Below are 17,967 nucleotides of genomic sequence, written 5' to 3' on the forward strand. Positions count from 1 at the left end.
TAACACATTTAATAAAATTGTGTCTTTAATGTGTTTAATGAAGTATTAATTTAAACTTAGCATTTTCTTTCCTTTCTGTGTGAGCAGTGGTGGATATGGGGGACACTAACTTCATGCCAGTGAAATTGCTGAAGCAGGAAGTTAAGAACACATTACTCAGTGGAGCAGCAATCTTCTTCCCAGACAGACAGACCAGGAGAAACCAGCTCTTTGCCATGATGGTAAACCATTAAATGAGAAAGTGATTGTTTGCTGCCTGTTTTCTTTATGCAGAGAGCAGCGATCTGAGTTCTTGTTGTCAAATATTACATATATACTTTGTCCCATCAAACTGGAAATGATTTTTCCTTTGCCTCTTTTTACCACCCTCCCCCCTCATAGCTATCCTGCTTTTATGCTACCAAAAATGAATAGTGAAGTGCAGAAATTATAATTCTTCCTCACAGAGGAGGGAAATGATACACATCATAAATCTTTTTCTTTTAGAAAAACATCACGGAGCAAGAACACAAGCAATCTGTACATCTTGCCTTCAGATCCTTGTGTACCCACTTCAGGTAAGGGGTCTTGAAACTGAAAATCATTGTCTGATACCTATCACCTGTTAATAAAATCATATTCAATCTTTGTTATAATTATTTTCCAGTGGAATTATATTTATCTGAAACAGTCAACTGACTTTGCTTTAGAAAGGAGAATACCGCCGTTAAGATTTTTATTAACTGATTAGCTGTACAAAATATCCAAGGCAACTGTTGATGCTGAAATCACGGTATGCTGCTCATGGGTTTTTGCTAGCCTATCGTTTATTTATTTTTAAGGGACTGTTTGGATTCTTTGTTCATCAGGATGGTGTCATCAGTTTGGGTTCATGAGAACCCTGATGCTTTTTATTTTATCGGTAGTGGCACAGTAGGATCTCTACAGGTTAATCCTTGTCACAAGGATAACTAAATTTGTATTTTGGAACTATGTGACTTGTTTTTTTGGTTAGTAAGAAGGTCTTTGTTTTGTAGTGATCAAGATCCAGGTGGACTCTTATTATTACCAGAGAAGGGAGTTTCTGCAAATTTTGACATAAGCGAGGTGCTGTCCGTCATGGATACGCTTCTACTGGTGGCAGCAAGAGAGGTAAGTGTTTTTGTACTGTTCCTACTTCTTTGCTGGGATTTCTGTCTGCATTCATGCTCAAGCTGCATGCAGAAGATGTGTGCTTAAAGAAACTAGTTTTCTCATGCTTCTGGATAAAGCTATTGACATCTATTGAGGTGTGTAGGGTTAGGTCTTCCAACCAACAAACATTTTCCTTTCAGCATTAATATTTCATAATAGGAGGGTAAGTGAGGAATAAGGCAAGGGTGGGTTTTTTGTTAGAGAATATATGGCGTCCTATGAACACTAGGAAACAGAAATAGTCATCCCATGCTGAGAGGTTAGAGTTGGTCATGCATCCAGGGGAGGTGTAAATGGAGGAGGGTCTGTGCATGTGCAGAAAAAGTGTGCAGAAAAAGTCAGAACATGTGCAGAAAAAGTGTGCTGAGAACATAGAGTGATCCATGTGTGGCTGCTTCTACTTAAAAATGTGATTTATCAAAACAAAATACATTACTTGCTTCGTGGAGTTACACAGCTTCATGACAATAGATGCTATCTGCCAGTTGCATTTAATCTTTTATTTGGGAAGAGTGGGCTGATAATGTCAGTCATGGTTAACTTAGTACACGGTGTGTCATTCTGCAGCAGAAGAGATACCCTTTTGTTCTGTTATTTTTCAGTGTGAAATGATGATGCTGGATGTTGCACAGCAAGAGAGTGGCACAGTCCTGTCTTCCCTATTCTGGTCTGTTCAGGGCAGCCTCCTCTCATGGTGCTACCTGCAGCTTAAGGGTAGCGATAGCTCAGCCAAGGATCTTGCCGTAGAAATACTGAAGAACTGTAAGTGATGGGGTTGAATGCAGAGTTAAATGTGGTGTAATACAGAACTTTTCAATGTGATCTAACTAATAGCATAGTAAGAGTTCACCAGCAGTTGCCTGAAATCTCTCATGGAAGAAATTTTTAGGCAGTATGATATGATGATATGCCCATGATATGATGAAGAATTTTAGGTGTACTGATAATTCTATGTTGGAAGAATCTTCAGGAAACACTCTGGTACGTGTGGGGACTAAACTGTTGAAAGAAAAAAAAAAAGCTTTTACAGACATTCATTTGAACACTTGGCTTTTTATATGTCCCTTACTTTGATAAGCTCCTTTGTTGTAGTCCATGCTTTCCTAGATGTTTGTGATAGCAAGAGGAAAGGAAATACTGAAAGGTGTTCAGCTACAGCATCTTTCAAAATTATCTTTATTCTAATGTGGCGTTACACTATGGAATAATTAATTGGTCCAAGTATTTAATGGAGATGTGATGTCTAGAATTTTATGTAAAATTACTTCTTGTTTATGTTATTTGTTTCTTTTTTTTTCCTCTCCTTAGATGTGGGCCAGTTCCTAACAAATATCAGAATGATTTTGCAGTCACTTTTATCCCAGTATAGTGGCAAAACAATAGTAGAAAAAATAAGTAATTCTGTATTTGCTATGGCAACTCGACAGCTGGTGAGTGAATATTGGAGATCTGTACTATAGCTGGGTAGGGTGGCTATTGTTACCTGTGTTTAATGACTGCTGTGTTTTCCTCTAGGTCATCTTCCTGTTGGATTTTTGCACTTTAGACATTCCATACTGTACTCTGCTACAGGAATTCAGCACTTTGGTAGAACCACTGAAAAAACTTTGTAGTGAGCCTCATAAGGTAACTAAAGCCACAGGCAGACAGTTCCAACCTGAGATTCCCTGCCAACTTCTGAATTCTCTGTTTCACTCTGGTTGTTCTGTGTGAGCATCTACTTCTTCCAAATTTTGTTAATGCCTCTGAACATTTTTCTTGATTGGAACTCTTGTAAATTCTTCTGGTTATTCTAAAAGTGACTTTTTTGATGCTTATTTTAAAGTATGTGTGCATAAATGCTGTTCAGTTGTACCACGAAATTATGCAGCGCTTTATAAAACACACACAAAAAAACCAGTACAGTGAAACAAAAGGAAAATTGCAAGAAAGGCTTAGGAAAATCAGGTCTGTTGCTGAGAATTTTGAAAGGACCTGGGAAACATTTGAAGTAAAGGAATGTCCAGTGATGTATGAAGAACTGGAAATACCTCTTCTGATATGAAAGTTGTATGTACATCTGGCAATTTGGATGTATAGACACAATAATCTAGTGCAGTTTTCTTTTTTTAATGCTTTACCTTTTCATTATACAGATGGAAATAGAAAGCTGGCAGCAAGAACAGCCTGTCGTATTGCGAACGTGGACGGTGGAATCTCCTCATAACTATGAAAATAATTGCCACGAAGTCTCAGTCTTCCTATGCCATGGGGCAACTTATTTTGAGGTGGAATTTGATGAAAAATGTGAAACTGAAAGGAGGTAATTTAATCTTGTGCAGTGTTGGATTCTAATAGCTATATGAGGATTCCAGTGTGTATTTGCAGAGGATGAAGTCATGCTCCACTGTGCAAGGAATACTTCTCTTGCTCCAAGAATGCCATTTCAATTTCTTCATTGTCCTGCTTACCATACAGTGTATTACTCTGAACGTCTTTATCTCGTGCTGAAAGGCACCTCTCCTCACAACTGAGCAGGCAAGCTGTTTGTATGAATCTATGACTTCTGCTTGCTTTGATCTAACTTGCAGTGTTACAATGACCACTACAACTTATAAAACTTCTAATTGCGGTATCTATTTCACCATCTTTAGGCAAAACTGCTGTTTTTGTTTGTATTTTTGTTTTTTGAGGTTTTTTGTTTGTTTGTTTTATGACATACCAGGTTACTGTTGTCTTAAGGCATACACCAGATGTTAGAATTAGTACCCAGTACCGATTCTGAAGGGTTGGGAAGGTTCTACAGGAAAGTAAGTTTGTGTTTGCTGAAACTGTTGCACTGAAGCATGAAATAAATTCCCTAGCAGTCACATGAAGCAATGGAGATGTACTTCTGAAAGATGTGGTGGGATGCTTGGACTCTGAGGTGGTGGACTGCTGAAAATCCCAAAGGAAACATTTTCCCCAAGAATTTAAGTAGTAAATTTGGAAGTAACCAATTGTAATTTCCACAGGTATGATTATCTGGAGTTTACTGATGCCAGGGGTGCAAAAACTCGTTACGATACAAAGGTTGGCACTGAGAAATGGCCCAAGGTGAGCACCTTTTAAATTCTGAACCAAATGATAGATCAAATCTTTGGAAATTCTTATGATTCTCATGGAAAAGCAATTGTCTGAAATCATGTCTGCTTGTGTGTGATTAGTCCCCTTCAAGGATCGGGGCAAAGTGGGGAACAAATTCTGTAATGATGTGAGTAACCAGGGTGAATCCTGGTTTCTTCCTGTAATCAAAGGAGCAGTTCGTCATAATTGAAAGTAATAATCGTATTTAATTGCAATTAACAACACGGGTAAAATTTGTCCTTTGGCACTCTGTCCTCGCAATTTCTAGCATCATGAGATGAGCTTGATGCTTCCTGTGGCTACTCCCTTTCTCTGATGACACCTACTCATATGGGATGCTTCTGTGTTGTTGTTTTGTGACATCAGCTTCAAAAGCTCAATCATCTATAAAGTTTCATATTAAGACTTTGATTAAGAAATCTTACTGGCTTATGCTATGGGTTTCTCATTCATGTGGTGGGGAAATTAAATCCATTATGCAGAAAACAATATTGAAAAACCACAGTTGCTGAAGGAAATTCATTACCCTGATACGTCTTCCTGTCATGTACATTTGGCAAAATGACTGTTTTGTTGCTCTGTAGAAAGTGACCTTTAAGGCTGGCCCACGGCTGCAGTTTCTCTTTCACTCTGACAGCAGTAATAATGAGTGGGGCTACAAGTTCACCGTCACTGCTTACGGCCTCCCCGATGTCGCCGTTTCTTGGGGCCTGGATTTACAGCTTCTAGTGTGCCGGCTGATGGGGCGCTTGGCTTCCCGAAGCATGGCCCTGAAATCTCTACGAGGTGAGTGCACGTCAGAGCTCCAGATGTGATGTGTGGTAACTTTTGAAGTTGTTTCCTGGTGCTGTGATTTCTCCACATCGGTGGAGGTAGAATGGAGACAGGAAACTGGGAGAAAAAAAAAAGATACAGAGCGTAGAACAGAAATTTCGGTTTAAAATTTGAATTCACAAACTAAGTTTGGCTAGCTCCAGAACTAGAGCACGCTTAGGGTTTGGGACACTGACAGGTTTGGGCACTGATGGGGCCGTGCCTCAAATACTGTGTTGAGTCCTTCACTACAAGAAGGACATTGGTGTGTGCCCAGAGAAGGGCAGCGGGGCTGTGAGCGGTCTGGAGCACAAGTGTGATGGGGAGCAGCTGGGGGAACTGGGATTGTTCAGTCTGGAGAAGGCTCAGGTGAGAACTTACTGCTCTCTACAACTGCCTGAAAGGAGGTTGTGAGAATGAGGTTTGGCCTCTGCTCCCTGTAACTGTGATTGGATGAGAGGTGATGGCCTCAAGTTGCACCAGGGGAGGTTGAGGCTGGATACTGGGAAAAATTTCTTCTCAGAAATGATGATGCATTGGTGCAGAATGCCCAGGGAGGTGATGGAGTCACCATCCCTGGAGGTGTTCAAGAAATGTGGAGATGTGGCACCAAGGGACATGGGTCAGTGGTATGGTGGGGGTGGGTTGGGCTTGGACTTTGTAATCTTAGTGGTCTTTTCCAACCTTAATGCTTCTACGATTCTGAGATAACAAGATGTGAGATGGATGCCATGGGTAAAAATAGATGTAGTTGTTTATTCTCTCATTTCAAAACCAGTCAGTTTCTAGCTAGCTTCCAAAATCTGAATTATTTTACCATTTTGAAGAAATGAAACGTGGTTAAAGAGTTCTGCTGCAATCAAGTAGTTGTTACTTACCTTGGAAAATCAGGCGTGTGCTTACCTGTGAACTTAGGGAACTAATGAGTTGTTCTTACCACGGACTAACTTACTCCTTTGTAATATAAGTGTGCTTACATCTTGCAAATTATTACATGTGTTCAGTAGGAGAAGAGAAAAACTCTTAAACTATCTTGGAAATTGGTGGATTTCTGTGCTTGTAAGTAAAGCAAAGATGTTTAAGTGAAAGTCTGCTCATAATGCAAAATACTGACGCTGCACTGCAAGATACTGATGCTGTCATTGTAGAAAGAGTACATCTATTTTCTGCACCATATTAGAGAAATGGAAGTTGGAAAATGTTATTCAATTACTTGTTCAGTCATTTGATTTTTTTTAATCCTGTGGATGTTTAACATATATTATTTTCGTTAGTCCATAAAAAAGTGAATGAAACTATTTAGTAACTCAAGTGTCTTCTGAATTTCTTGCAGAACTAGGTAGTGAAGCAGATTTGCCCCCTTTGAAAGTAACATCAGTTCTTAATTCTCCATTGTGGAAACCTGTCTTCAGGCATCAGATGTGTCCTGAGGCAGAGCCAGGAGCCGGTGAAACCAGCAGAGGACACCGAGATAAAAAAGAGGTACTTAGTCACTGCTTTTGTTTTGTTGGCTTGAAATCTTTGTGCCATACAGCTTCATCCGAACTTAAATAGCCCGTGCATTCCTAAGATTGTGCTGTTGTGCTACAGTTGTTACCATTTGCACCTGATGATTTAAATATCGAGGAGAGAAACTGTTGTTGTGTGCCCTTTTATTAGTTTCCAACTTGCAGTAGTTACAGTGCAAATTGAACTACTGTAGAAAGAAGCTGCAACAATTTTTCAGACCGTATTAAAGCAAACGTGTTTTAACGTTCTTTTCAGGCTAGGAACTCTCACCAAGATGACTGCCGTAACTTTCTGATCGACTTTGCCAAATCAGATCCTGCCCAGGATTTCAGTGGGCAAAAGTCTGAACTTCTCAAGGGACTTGTACAGACATGTAGAAAACAGACCCCAAAGACAGATGCAGTTGCTGGTTCTACTGTTGATCGAGCTGTGAACTCAACGTTTGCTGCTATGGTGTATCTCACTCCAGCTCTGTATGAAAAGCTTCAGAAATATGGTAACTCTAACATTAGACTATCTTAATAATGAAGACTTAACGTTTGTAGGAGGCTGTCTTACAGTTCAGGTTATAAACTTGGAAAAAATCAGTTTAGTGTGACGACTTAAAATGATGTTTTGTCCTGTACAAGGAAGTCATTTAGGCAGGCTGGGTAAGCCTCATCTCTAGAGCATATGTTTTATTAGTATATACTTTTGTCTTTAGAACTCTGTCCAAATATTAATAGCCATTTAAAACTACTAAGCTTTATTATAAAGGCACATCAAGAGAGTAGTGACTTCCTCTGTGTGGCTCCCAGGGATTAGCAGTTCTTAAATCAATTTGTATCTCCTGTTATATATTCTGGAAAGCTGGCATCAACTTGTACAGATTTTTAAGCCTTGATTGTTGGGGAGCAGTGAATTACCTCCCAGTATGTCATACTCTGGAAACTGACATTGGCATCCTCAAAACGTACTCATTTGCTCATTTAAAATAAAGGGAAATATATTGCTTGTAGCTTGTATAATGTACTTTATTTCAGTTTTTATACTTTAGTTGATAAAATGAACAAATGGTTAATTTACCCCATGTTTCCAGCAAGCTTATCGATGCATTTGAAGTATTGGATCACAGGGTGTTATTTGCTTTTGAAGGCTTTCATTGTAGGAGAAGCTAAGCACCTTCATTTCCTACCACAATCTTGAAGCTAAACGTTTTTCTTTGTGAGCTTTAAAGTTATGTGTAAAAACGATTAACATAAAGACTGCCTCGATGACTAAAGGGGTTACTGCCTTCCGTCATTTTGTCTGTCTGACAGTTGACAAAATTTTCTGAGTAAGACTGAAAGCTACGGTAACTCAGGAATATTTCAGTGAGTGGGTAAGATGTCTGTCCCACCATTCATCGTCTGCCTTAGCCTTGCTGGGGCAGACCAGTTTCAGGAGCCAGGCTGATGTGTGCCATGTCAAGTACAGACAGTTGGTGCTGTGAAGAAGGGGGAAAAATAAAGTAGAAGTTAAGTAATGGGAGAAAGAAGACCCTTCGCAGGAGCATCTCTTTCTCCATAGTAATTATCAGGCTAGTTTTGATGGAAACTGTTTTCTCACATGTTTAATTGTTGTAAACTGATCTTGAAAGTCTATTCCAGAAATCCATAGTATTTTAAAAAAAAAAAAAGTAAAATTCTACCGATGTATTGCATTAAGTTAATATTCAGCAGTTTTGATCGTTCTCATATCAGTTTGCATTAGTAATATTTGCATGCAGAGGGTGTGGTTTTTATCTCCCATAAATGCATGCATCAATTTTGGAAGAGATGAGAAAGATATTTGTAATTTAACTTTGCAAATAGCTCTGCCAGGGTGCAGTTAATGTATTCAAGGTGCAGGAAAGTTGGCAGGTTTTATTTGTTATTTTTCTTACGGGCATAATTCCAGGTATTGACTAAGAGACAAAGGCTCTAGCATAATTTTTTAGTTAAGTAGTCAAGTTATATAAGAACGGAGCTGTAAATAAACAGGACTCTTCTTTCTCTCATTTCCAGTCAACAGTGGAGGCAAGGTGCCTTTGAGTGATGAGTTTGCACAAGTATATTCCCTGGCTGATTCAATTAGAATATGGATGGTAAGATCTCTCAGGAGGATATCTGTTAATGCTGTTTGCCTTAATATATTACAGTGCACTGTTAAGGAGCAGTGTGGAGCTATGTTTTCTATTGGATTCTAGGTCAAATATTTTCACTTAGGAAGAACATACAGTCTTTCCTAAGCTTTGAACTTAAATATTTAAATGCATTCCTACATTCCTGTCCTTCCCTCAGCTCCAGATGTTTGATCAGGAGTGTTTAGGACTGAATCACACTCAAAATCAGTTTCTTTGTTACGTTTCAGCAGGTTTGTGTGTTGGTAATTAGGAAGGTTCTTGCATAGCAGTGAGAGATCCTTGGAGGTATAGCATAGAAACAAACGTCTTAAACATCATTCTCACCATTCTGAAGCCCTTACAGAAAAGGAAATACTTGCATCTTTGACAAGCCAGTAACTGGCTGCGGTTCAGGATATGTTCCTTGCACACAGCGTTCCTCTAAAACATAAGGCTCATGTCAAGAGCCGGTGTCAGCAGCTCACAACCTGGTGAGAGGTGTCTGCGTCATCACCTGCCACTGCAGAGAGCCAAGCTTTACTTGGATTTCAGTAGACTGCAGGAGATTCTAAATGTTAACAGCTGTGTGACCTTTGAGAACAGCTAATTCAAGTCTGTGGCCCACTTTGCTCCTGCTGTTGTGAGCCCTTCAGCCGTGAGCTGGCCAGTTAACTGTTCTGGTCACTTGTGACCACCTCCTTCTATCCTGCAAGAATTCCCTGCAGCATGAGTATACACTAGAGATACAATGAGTGCAGATGCATGTTAATATGAGTAACAGCACTGTACTTGTTGCCTGACAGGTGATGTCTGCATTCCATTTGCATTCTGTGTAGAGGCTGCAGTGACAATGACATCTGACAGTACTCTGTTGTATGACATGGTGCTTTTAGAGAATCTTATCTCATCCTAGTTGTATGTATTTTCCTGAGTGGTAGGGGTAATGGGGAAGCCTTTTTCTTACAGGGCAGAGGGACACATGACAGGGAAGGGTTGCATCTTACAAACTGAGCACCTCGGTCCAAGGCTGTTACCTGCTCTGACAGCTTAGGGACTGCTCTTTTAGACTAAGCATTTTGTTCTGTACTAGAGAATAATAAATAACATCATCTGCTCCTGAGAGTAAATTCCTTTAATGCAATGCTGTCTTCTTAGTGCCTTGCTGTATAGATATATAGGGAGAGTCATGTTTTAACTATTTTAACATCCTGTCTACAGTTGGAAATGAAACAGAAATCCCTGATGGGTAGGGGGAATGATACTGAGGAGAAGCAGAGCACAGAAGCAAATGAGGTGAACCCAGAAACTCTTGGTAAGTGGTGCCTTTCTGAGTGCATGAGTGTTCCAGGTGGTTTAGTAAAGCATTACCTTGTAAATCTTGGTAATTATATTTTCTGTAAGAGGTAAGTTAGTGACTTGGGTTACTTTTTAATTACGTAGGAGATAAATTAGTGTAAGCTACATGAGCTGAGATCGTTTTGCTTTTCAGAAAATAAAAGATTGTACAGGGAGTGCCTCATCACTTTGGTCACCTGGTTCTGAACTTACAGTCATCTGTTTTTGTAGAAACTCATTACCACAATTAACTGCTGTTGCAATAACAGCTGAATGTTATTAGAATGAAATGTGTTCATATTGACTACTGTATGCTTTGTGTGGTTAGCATTTGGAAATCTAGAATTACGTAACTGATAGCATCATGATCAATATACTAAGAAAAAACAACATTTTCTGTCTCTCTTGGCTCAGAAGAAACAAGATAAATTACTTCTTGCTAAAAAAAAAGAGAGCAAGTTTGGTGTTCTGCTGTCATTACTTCAACTCTCATTTTTTTATCCCGCAGCAAAACTTTGTATGCAGAAGAGCCTTTTGTTACTGAATTTTTTGCCTGTGAGAGCGAAGACGAAAGGTTCAACTTCAGACAGCTTGGAAGCCCAGGATGGTGATAACGTTCACCAGTATGTCATTGATAAAAACCAAAGAAAAAGTTCTGTTGTGGAAACGGACTTCCAGGCAGCACCGTCCTTGTCTTCCAGTGGAGTAACTCGTTCTGTTTCAGTAGAGGGGGAGCAAACAACACAATCTGATTCTAAGATTAAACAAATTCCAGACCCACTCCAAGCAGAAGAGGCATCTGCATTTCATAGTAAGCCTTCTGAAAATGCAGCTTCGCAGCAGGAAGATGTGTCATCACCTCCTTCCACTCCTACGCGAAAATCTCAGTTCAGCCGTGGAAGACTAAGGCTGCTGTCTTTTAGATCAATGGAAGAGCCAAGAGCTGTGCCTACTCTGAAGGAGAAATATCCTATATTGAAAAACATATTGGACTTCATTAAGGATCAGTCACTTTCCCATGAAAGGTGAGCAGGTCGTGAACGCTGTCAATTATAAAATGCCAAAACTTGTCTTCACACCTCTCCACCTAGAATAAAACATAATTTAGCTGCAAGACAAAATGCAAGAAATGAAGTTTGTACCTAAACAGCTGTTACATTTATGTATCAAACCTCTCTTGCTTCCAACCATGTAGAGGCTTCTAGAGAGTCTTATTTCCTTTGGTTCGTTTCTGTCATGTAGAATGTCTGGAATGTGAAGCACATGGCTATCTCTCACCCTTCTTCCTGAAATCTGATTTCGGTGGCATTTTGCTTCCTGTCTACAAACAAGGAAGATACGGTCTATCAGTAGATAACAAAATCTAGTCTAGTTGCATCTTTCATTAAATTACCTAGCATTCTGAAAATTGTAGATGGAAAGAGACTTCCAGGGCCCGTTATGGTCTCTAAACTTGGACTGATGCAGGAAGTGTTGGATTCCATTTGAAACTTCATCTCTCACTCCAACTGATATTAAAGTATTAGTACTTCTGCTATGTCACTACTCTAATATAAGGCTGCTGAAATAGAATTGAAAATATAGATACTAATTTCTTGAACTGTGATTTTTTGTTGTTGTTGTTGTTCTTAAGGTGTTTTGAAATCCTCATTCTTGTTGTTATTGGTTTTCCTCTTCTCTAGTGTTTTAAAGGTTCTTGCTCTGAGAAAGTCCCAAGGGCAGAATATTTTGGAAGTGCTCAAGACAATCCGCCGGTGCCTAGATTCACTTGGACAGCCCCACTGTTTTCATCCACCCTGTGTGCTTTTCCTTTTAGAACTTCTGGCCTGTCAGAAAGATTTCACAAAGTAAGTAATTATTAGACAAGTCTCAGCCACGTGGTATGTTGGAGCTCTTGTGTTCTTCCAGTCACCTGTGCTGAAGCCAGTAAAATGTTGTTGCTCATTATTTGTATGGATGATTAAAGTGTGATGTGAAGATTAGCTTTTACACTACTATGCGTTTCTTGCACATTTCATTAAAAAAATGATTAATTATTTTCAAGTGGGACTCAGTTGGACCTACTCAAGTCAGTAGGTATCATGTGGTTGAGTCGTGGCGTGAATACATACATACATATATACATCTTTACATTTCTAACCAGATCACAGCAGGCAAAATGATTGTGGAGTGTGGTTATTGCTTTATTGGATGCAAAAGAAAACAATTTGGTGAGAAATTAAAGTAATAGTAATCCAGCCTATTTTTCTGGTTATGGGTACAGGGTTCTTTTACTTTCCTTTGAAGGTGCCAGTCTGCATTTTAAACAGGGTTAGCATCTTTCCACGTGCAGCAAGTGTTGAAAGTGTTGCTCAGTTCTTCAAGATGGACAAATCATGCTACATGAGATGTGACAACGAATTCTAGACTACTAAACTGCCTCTTTAATTTCTAGCTACTTTGGAAACTTGGAAGGCTGTGGTGCTGCGCTACACAGGGAGATTCGAGAGTCCTACTATCAGCTTGTTTTGTTCCTGGTGAACTCTGTGAAGGGATTTAGTGCCATTAATGACAGGTACAGCACCTTGCTCACCCAAGTAATGCGAGGCTTCTTTTTTTCTGATTTTCCTCCTCTCTTTCCTTCTCATTTGTTGTTTAATGTCTTAATCCAGTTTATTTTGCTTTACTTACAAAACTAAATAAGGAATTTTGATCCTGTGGCCAAAAATGCTAAATTACTTTCTTATGAATACTGACCATGAAAGCTTAATAGGTTTATCAGTATTAAAACTTTGGCTTATTATGGCATTTTTAAGTTAGAACTTAGCCATGTGTTTCTGAAGCTTAGGAGTAAAATACTAGAAATAGCAAACGTATTGCAGAATATGTTGGCAAGAATGATGCCGCAAGAAATATCACAATTCATCAGCCACACTCTAAGGCTTATGTTTTGGTAATATTTTCATTAGAACTGGTGGGATTTATAGCTGAGTGTCATAGACGAATGAGAATTTTTGAATATAGTGTCCATTTCTCAGCTAATATCTTCCAAATCCTTTGTCCAGTATCACATGAAAGTGGCAAACTTTAGGGTAGAGGTGTCATGTTTTGTTGTCTTGTTTTGGTTTCAGATCATTACTTCCTGCCTTATCCTGTGTGCAGACAACTCTCCTTCACCTTTTGGATATGAGTTGGGAACCAAGTGATCTTTCCTTCTTTGTTGAGATTCAGTTACCACAGCTCCTTATGGCAACATCACAGGAAAACATAAGTATTCATGATAGCGTGATCTGGTGAGTCAGGAAGAATGCAACCTTCACATGGCATTAATTATTCATACCATTTTTACCAAGAAAGATTCCTGAACTGGGTGTTGGAGTGAGCAGTAAAGGTATTAACTATTGAGTATAGCAAAATGTGACCAGTAGTGAAGAATTCAAATTTTTTGCAGCATTTCTAGTGCAAAAAAAAAATTAAAATCTTTACACTGAGCAGATGTAAAGGCCAAAAAGCTATGAAACTTTCTCACTCGATCTGCCCGCATTACTAAAAGCAGTTTTGTAAATGTGGATTTTTCTGATTTATTTATTTATTTATTTATTTTACATTATGCTTCCATTATGTATTTAAGAACTTGTCACAGAGGCAAGGAGGAAGTGTCTATGTGGTCGTTTATTAACCCAGTGAAGTGAAACCCTCTCAGTGTTGTTTTTTTTTTTTTTTCAGCTGTAGCACTTTGATTAAGAAGAAACAAACAAAACCTATCCCAAATTTTATTAGTGAGAAGCCTAGTTGTGTTCAAATTTAATTTTGAGCTTGCTTTTCTTTTAGTCAATGGAGTGAAGAAGATGAAATTGCAGACTACAAGCAAAACTGTGAGTGGATGGATGAATGCCAGGACATAATGTTTGAGAGCTGGTATGAAAAGATTGCTCAAGCTGACCCAGAGAAGCAGAGAAAGGTGACCTCACAATTTGCTTATTGATTTGCAGAAGGGCTAGGAGGCTTTTGAAAGCATAAAGGAGAGAAGGGCATCTGGCTTAAAATGATTTTTTCATGAGCTGGATCCCTGGCTCCCTGCAGGCCTCCAGAGGTCTGAAATGATGAAGAGATCCTCATTGTTGTTGCTTTTTTTGTTTGCTTTGTGGAGAGGGTGTGTTCTGCTTTCTACCTAGGAAGCGCTTTCTCAGAACTTAGTGCTCAAGTGAATTATGCCTGTTTATTCCCCTAGATGCACATGTTTGTGGCACGTTACTGTGACCTGTTAAACGTGGACATATCCTGTGATGGCTGTGATGAAATTGCACCGTGGCATCGCTACCGCTGTCTGCAGTGCAATGACATGGATTTGTGTAAAACTTGTTTTCTTGGTAAGAATCTTTTTTTGGAAAAAAAAAAAAAAAAAACCCTCAGAACTCTATAGTTGAAGGCAAAATAGTCTGTTTAAATTACACATAAAATGAAGTGGAAGATTTTTCTTTTGAATGTTTTAGGAACGTTAGGCTTTTCCTAATCTGAACATGAACTTGAAATTAAGGTCCTTTATCAACAAAAGTTTTCAGAGAATTCTTAAAAATCTTGTTAAACAGGTGGAGTTAAGCCTGAAGGACATGAGGATGACCATGAAATGGTTAACATGGAGTATGCCTGTGACCACTGCCAAGGAGTCATCATAGGTCGGAGAATGAACTGCAATGTGTGTGATGACTTCGACCTTTGCTATGGATGTTACTCTGCAAAGAAGTACTCTGACAGGTATTAAATATGTGGTATTTTTTTCCTCCCACTTTCCTTGCCAGAAAAGTGATAATTAGCAACTTAGTACAGTCAGTCACTCTAATATCACTTCCTACCAGTTTGCATCTGACATCAGAACATCCAATTATGTCCTTCAGTGAAACATAGCAAATGTAGGACCAGTTCAGTAAAAAGTTTTGTAGTTTCCAAACCTGCCCTAAGCTCTGAAGCAACTGAATTGCAGCTATTTTCTAGCCATGGCTGTGAAAGCTGAAGAGGGAGAGTTAGCCATCCTGGATGACAGGAAGGAGGAGCAAATCCAGTGCTGTGGTTTGGCAGTATAGCGTTCCATGTTTGACACCAAATATCTTCACAAGGTGTACGTAGAGCAGGAGCTATTGGGACAACACAAGTTCTGTTAAATGACACTATTCATGTCAGGGTTCAATGGTTTACAGCTCTTAAAGGTCTACAGTTTGAAGTTGTGGAATGTGTTGGGTTTTTCATAGCTTCCTCTAAAGGTATTTAATGTCACTAACTACATTGGTTGTCAAGAACATGTCTGCATTTCAATCTTATTTATTATACCTTTTTCTTTCAGTCACTTGCCCACTCACAGCATCACAGTGTATCCAATGGTGACGATTCGAATCAGTGACCGACAGAGACTCATCCAGCCATATGTCCACAATTATTCCTGGCTGCTGTTTGCAGCTTTGACTCTCTACAGTGCAGATCTGGCAAATGGGGAGGAAGTAGAAGGAGAGAAACTAGATTCCCAGGTCCTTAGTCATGCCAGAGTTCTACAGCATCAGTGCATACAGCTCATTGGAGACTGTCTGATGAAAGCACAGCAAGGGAAAGGTGAGTCAGCTCCTCCTTCACTGAAACAATGGTTTCTAGCAAGTGTCAGAAAAGTCTGTGATGGCTCAGTTTGAAGTTTCCAAAGGAAAGGGGAAGCTACTGTGTACTTCACTGAAAATAATTGTTTATGTAGAAAGCAAATGCAGAACAAGTGTCATTCAGGGTCGCTGGGAACCTGGAAAATAGGTGCTTGAAAAAATTAATTTCCTGCTTATATAAATACCAAAGACATCTTGGCAACTCTTCGGGTTTTTTATTTTTTTGTTGTTTTTTTTCCTTTTTTATTTTCTCCATTACAGATGTTGTAAACAGATCAGTCTAGCTTCATGTTCTGTTACTGACAGCTGAAGGATTTGAAGGAAAGCAAACAACTTGGTGCAAAACGCTTTTTGTTCCTCATGCATTTGCAAGAATTTTTTAATCTTATTTCTAATAAGTTGCTGGGGATGATGCCCTTTTGCCTGGAAATGGGGATTTCTGTGAACTAAGACCCTGCTTACAGATACTTACAGTGATACACCAGAGATTTGTGCAGAATTTATCCAAAATCTTATACACAACTTCAAATAGATTTATTGGCATTTTTTTTAACAGCCCTAGTATAGCTGAAATGCCATCACCACACACTCATGCACGCTCATTATTTCATCTGTTTTTAACATCGTTTTATTGTACAAATATTTAAGTGGTCAGAAGTTTAAAACAAAGTTTACTTTCTGTAATTCACTCTGCTGGAAGGTAGCTCCCCTGCTTCTTAAAATTAATCAGGACTTCTGCCCTGATGGCATCTTCACGAGGCAGAAAATGTCACCACTTGTTCTTCAGAGTTATTTAATGGATATACAGGAGTAAGGGAACATGGTGGAGAACATCTTTTTGGTGGAGTTGTGCTCAACAATGTTCCAAAAAAAGGCATGAGGAGAAGTTTACAGTTCTGTTTCAATATGTTTCGGTTCTGCTCTTTGCCCGTCTTACCTCTCAAAAGCTAAATGGGTTTTGTAACTTCTCTGCTTTCAGGTCTGAAAAACTTAGCTCTCCTCTGCATGTTGCCAGAAGGTGAATCCCTCTCAGAGAATGACACTGTTTCAGTCAGTCCTCCCACAGATGGTGCTCCAAAAAGCCATATTGGTGATAAAGCAGGGAAGGGGAAAGATGAGAAACCAAGCACAGGCTCTTTTATGCATAATAATGTAAGTACTCATTACGCACAGAAGCCCTGATATTAATTAGCTGTGTGACTTTCAGAAGTTAAACGTCCTATTCTGGATATGTAACTGCAAGGATGGAGAGTAATGATTTCATTTGTAGGTAAGAGTTGCGGGCAGGGTGAGAATGGTTGCTTGGTGTATTTTCAATTAAATCCAGCCCATTAAATTTTGACTCACAAAAATGTTGGAGCAAAGGGCATTGCTGGAAGGACTGCGGTTCCCCTGGCTTTAGCACTATGTAGGGATGAAAAAAGACTTTTCTACAGCTTTACATGGTGTATAAAGCTATGGCAGTGGAATGTAATGACCTTATGCACAGAGATACAAGCAAAATAGAAAAATATGTGGCCACTGAATATGGGAGCTTAAGATGTCTATACGTCCAGAAATTGTTAACCTATGGAAGATTTTGGTATTCTGGAAAAATGTTTGTCCTGTGCAGATTACCTGCTATCTCTTTCCACGGTGTTTAGGCAGGTTTTAAATTTTGTTTTAATCTTTCAGTACCTTTGTTTTATTTTTAGGGGAAAGGAGACGCTCACAATGAAATCCCATCTCCTGCTGAAGATCAAGTGGAAAAACATGGAAGCAAAGGTGATCATAGTGCTGTCCCTGCAAAGAAAGCTGTTTTCAGACACGAATCAGAGTTGGTTCTGGAAGATAATGTTACTCCAGCAGGTAAAAAGATTATTTCCCTTTTTCCCTGTCACAGAAACATTCATCCATATGCAAAGTAAACAGCTGTATTTTTTTTTTTCTTCCTAACCCATTTTTGTGTATTTGCAAATGTCTTTAATGGAAATGAGCTATTTGCTTTGTAAAAAAAACCTGCCAAGCATAGTGCTTTGAACAACTGCTCCCTTGCAATCTGTTCAAAGGCTTCTAGAAATCAGAGTAGGGTTCCAGTGATAAATATTCACGCATAGATGTGATGCTTCCTGTTGTGCTAACACAAAACTTGTGTGGTCTTACGTATTCAGAGCCAGAAGATAGGCACTTTATCCTAGTAATGACTAGTGCTGTTAGAATTATGATAAGGAAATGAATCTGTACATAGCACTGTCCAGTGTACACTTTTGAATGAGTCACAGGATGGCTTAGGTTGGAAGGGACCTTAAAGAT

At 39.1% G+C, this 17,967-nt stretch overlaps 1 protein-coding gene across 5 annotated transcripts in view; it reads left to right on the forward strand.

Annotated features, from left to right (window-relative positions):
- ZZEF1 (zinc finger ZZ-type and EF-hand domain containing 1) overlaps positions 1 to 17,967 on the forward strand; it is a 55,707-nt gene that overhangs the window by 18,098 nt on the left and 19,642 nt on the right. For all 5 annotated transcript variants that reach the window (XR_002443975.1, XR_002443974.1, XM_021415584.1 and 2 more), the window contains exons 16-38: positions 88 to 221; positions 487 to 557; positions 1,017 to 1,131; positions 1,776 to 1,935; positions 2,482 to 2,603; positions 2,689 to 2,799; positions 3,309 to 3,475; positions 4,167 to 4,248; positions 4,863 to 5,064; positions 6,425 to 6,573; positions 6,856 to 7,096; positions 8,625 to 8,704; positions 9,941 to 10,034; positions 10,566 to 11,082; positions 11,740 to 11,904; positions 12,492 to 12,611; positions 13,168 to 13,329; positions 13,868 to 13,997; positions 14,268 to 14,406; positions 14,626 to 14,791; positions 15,375 to 15,637; positions 16,655 to 16,827; positions 17,370 to 17,523. Coding sequence is in view for 3 of the 5 variants with exons in the window: in XM_021415584.1 (XP_021271259.1) it covers positions 88 to 221; positions 487 to 557; positions 1,017 to 1,131; positions 1,776 to 1,935; positions 2,482 to 2,603; positions 2,689 to 2,799; positions 3,309 to 3,475; positions 4,167 to 4,248; positions 4,863 to 5,064; positions 6,425 to 6,573; positions 6,856 to 7,096; positions 8,625 to 8,704; positions 9,941 to 10,034; positions 10,566 to 11,082; positions 11,740 to 11,904; positions 12,492 to 12,611; positions 13,168 to 13,329; positions 13,868 to 13,997; positions 14,268 to 14,406; positions 14,626 to 14,791; positions 15,375 to 15,637; positions 16,655 to 16,827; positions 17,370 to 17,523 (3,717 nt within the window). In the remaining 2 variants the exon portion in view is untranslated. The remainder of the gene's footprint in view (positions 1 to 87; positions 222 to 486; positions 558 to 1,016; positions 1,132 to 1,775; positions 1,936 to 2,481; positions 2,604 to 2,688; positions 2,800 to 3,308; positions 3,476 to 4,166; positions 4,249 to 4,862; positions 5,065 to 6,424; positions 6,574 to 6,855; positions 7,097 to 8,624; positions 8,705 to 9,940; positions 10,035 to 10,565; positions 11,083 to 11,739; positions 11,905 to 12,491; positions 12,612 to 13,167; positions 13,330 to 13,867; positions 13,998 to 14,267; positions 14,407 to 14,625; positions 14,792 to 15,374; positions 15,638 to 16,654; positions 16,828 to 17,369; positions 17,524 to 17,967) is intronic.

This window comes from Numida meleagris, chromosome 18, assembly GCF_002078875.1.
Source record: "Numida meleagris isolate 19003 breed g44 Domestic line chromosome 18, NumMel1.0, whole genome shotgun sequence".
In the NCBI taxonomy this organism is placed as follows: domain Eukaryota; kingdom Metazoa; phylum Chordata; class Aves; order Galliformes; family Numididae; genus Numida; species Numida meleagris.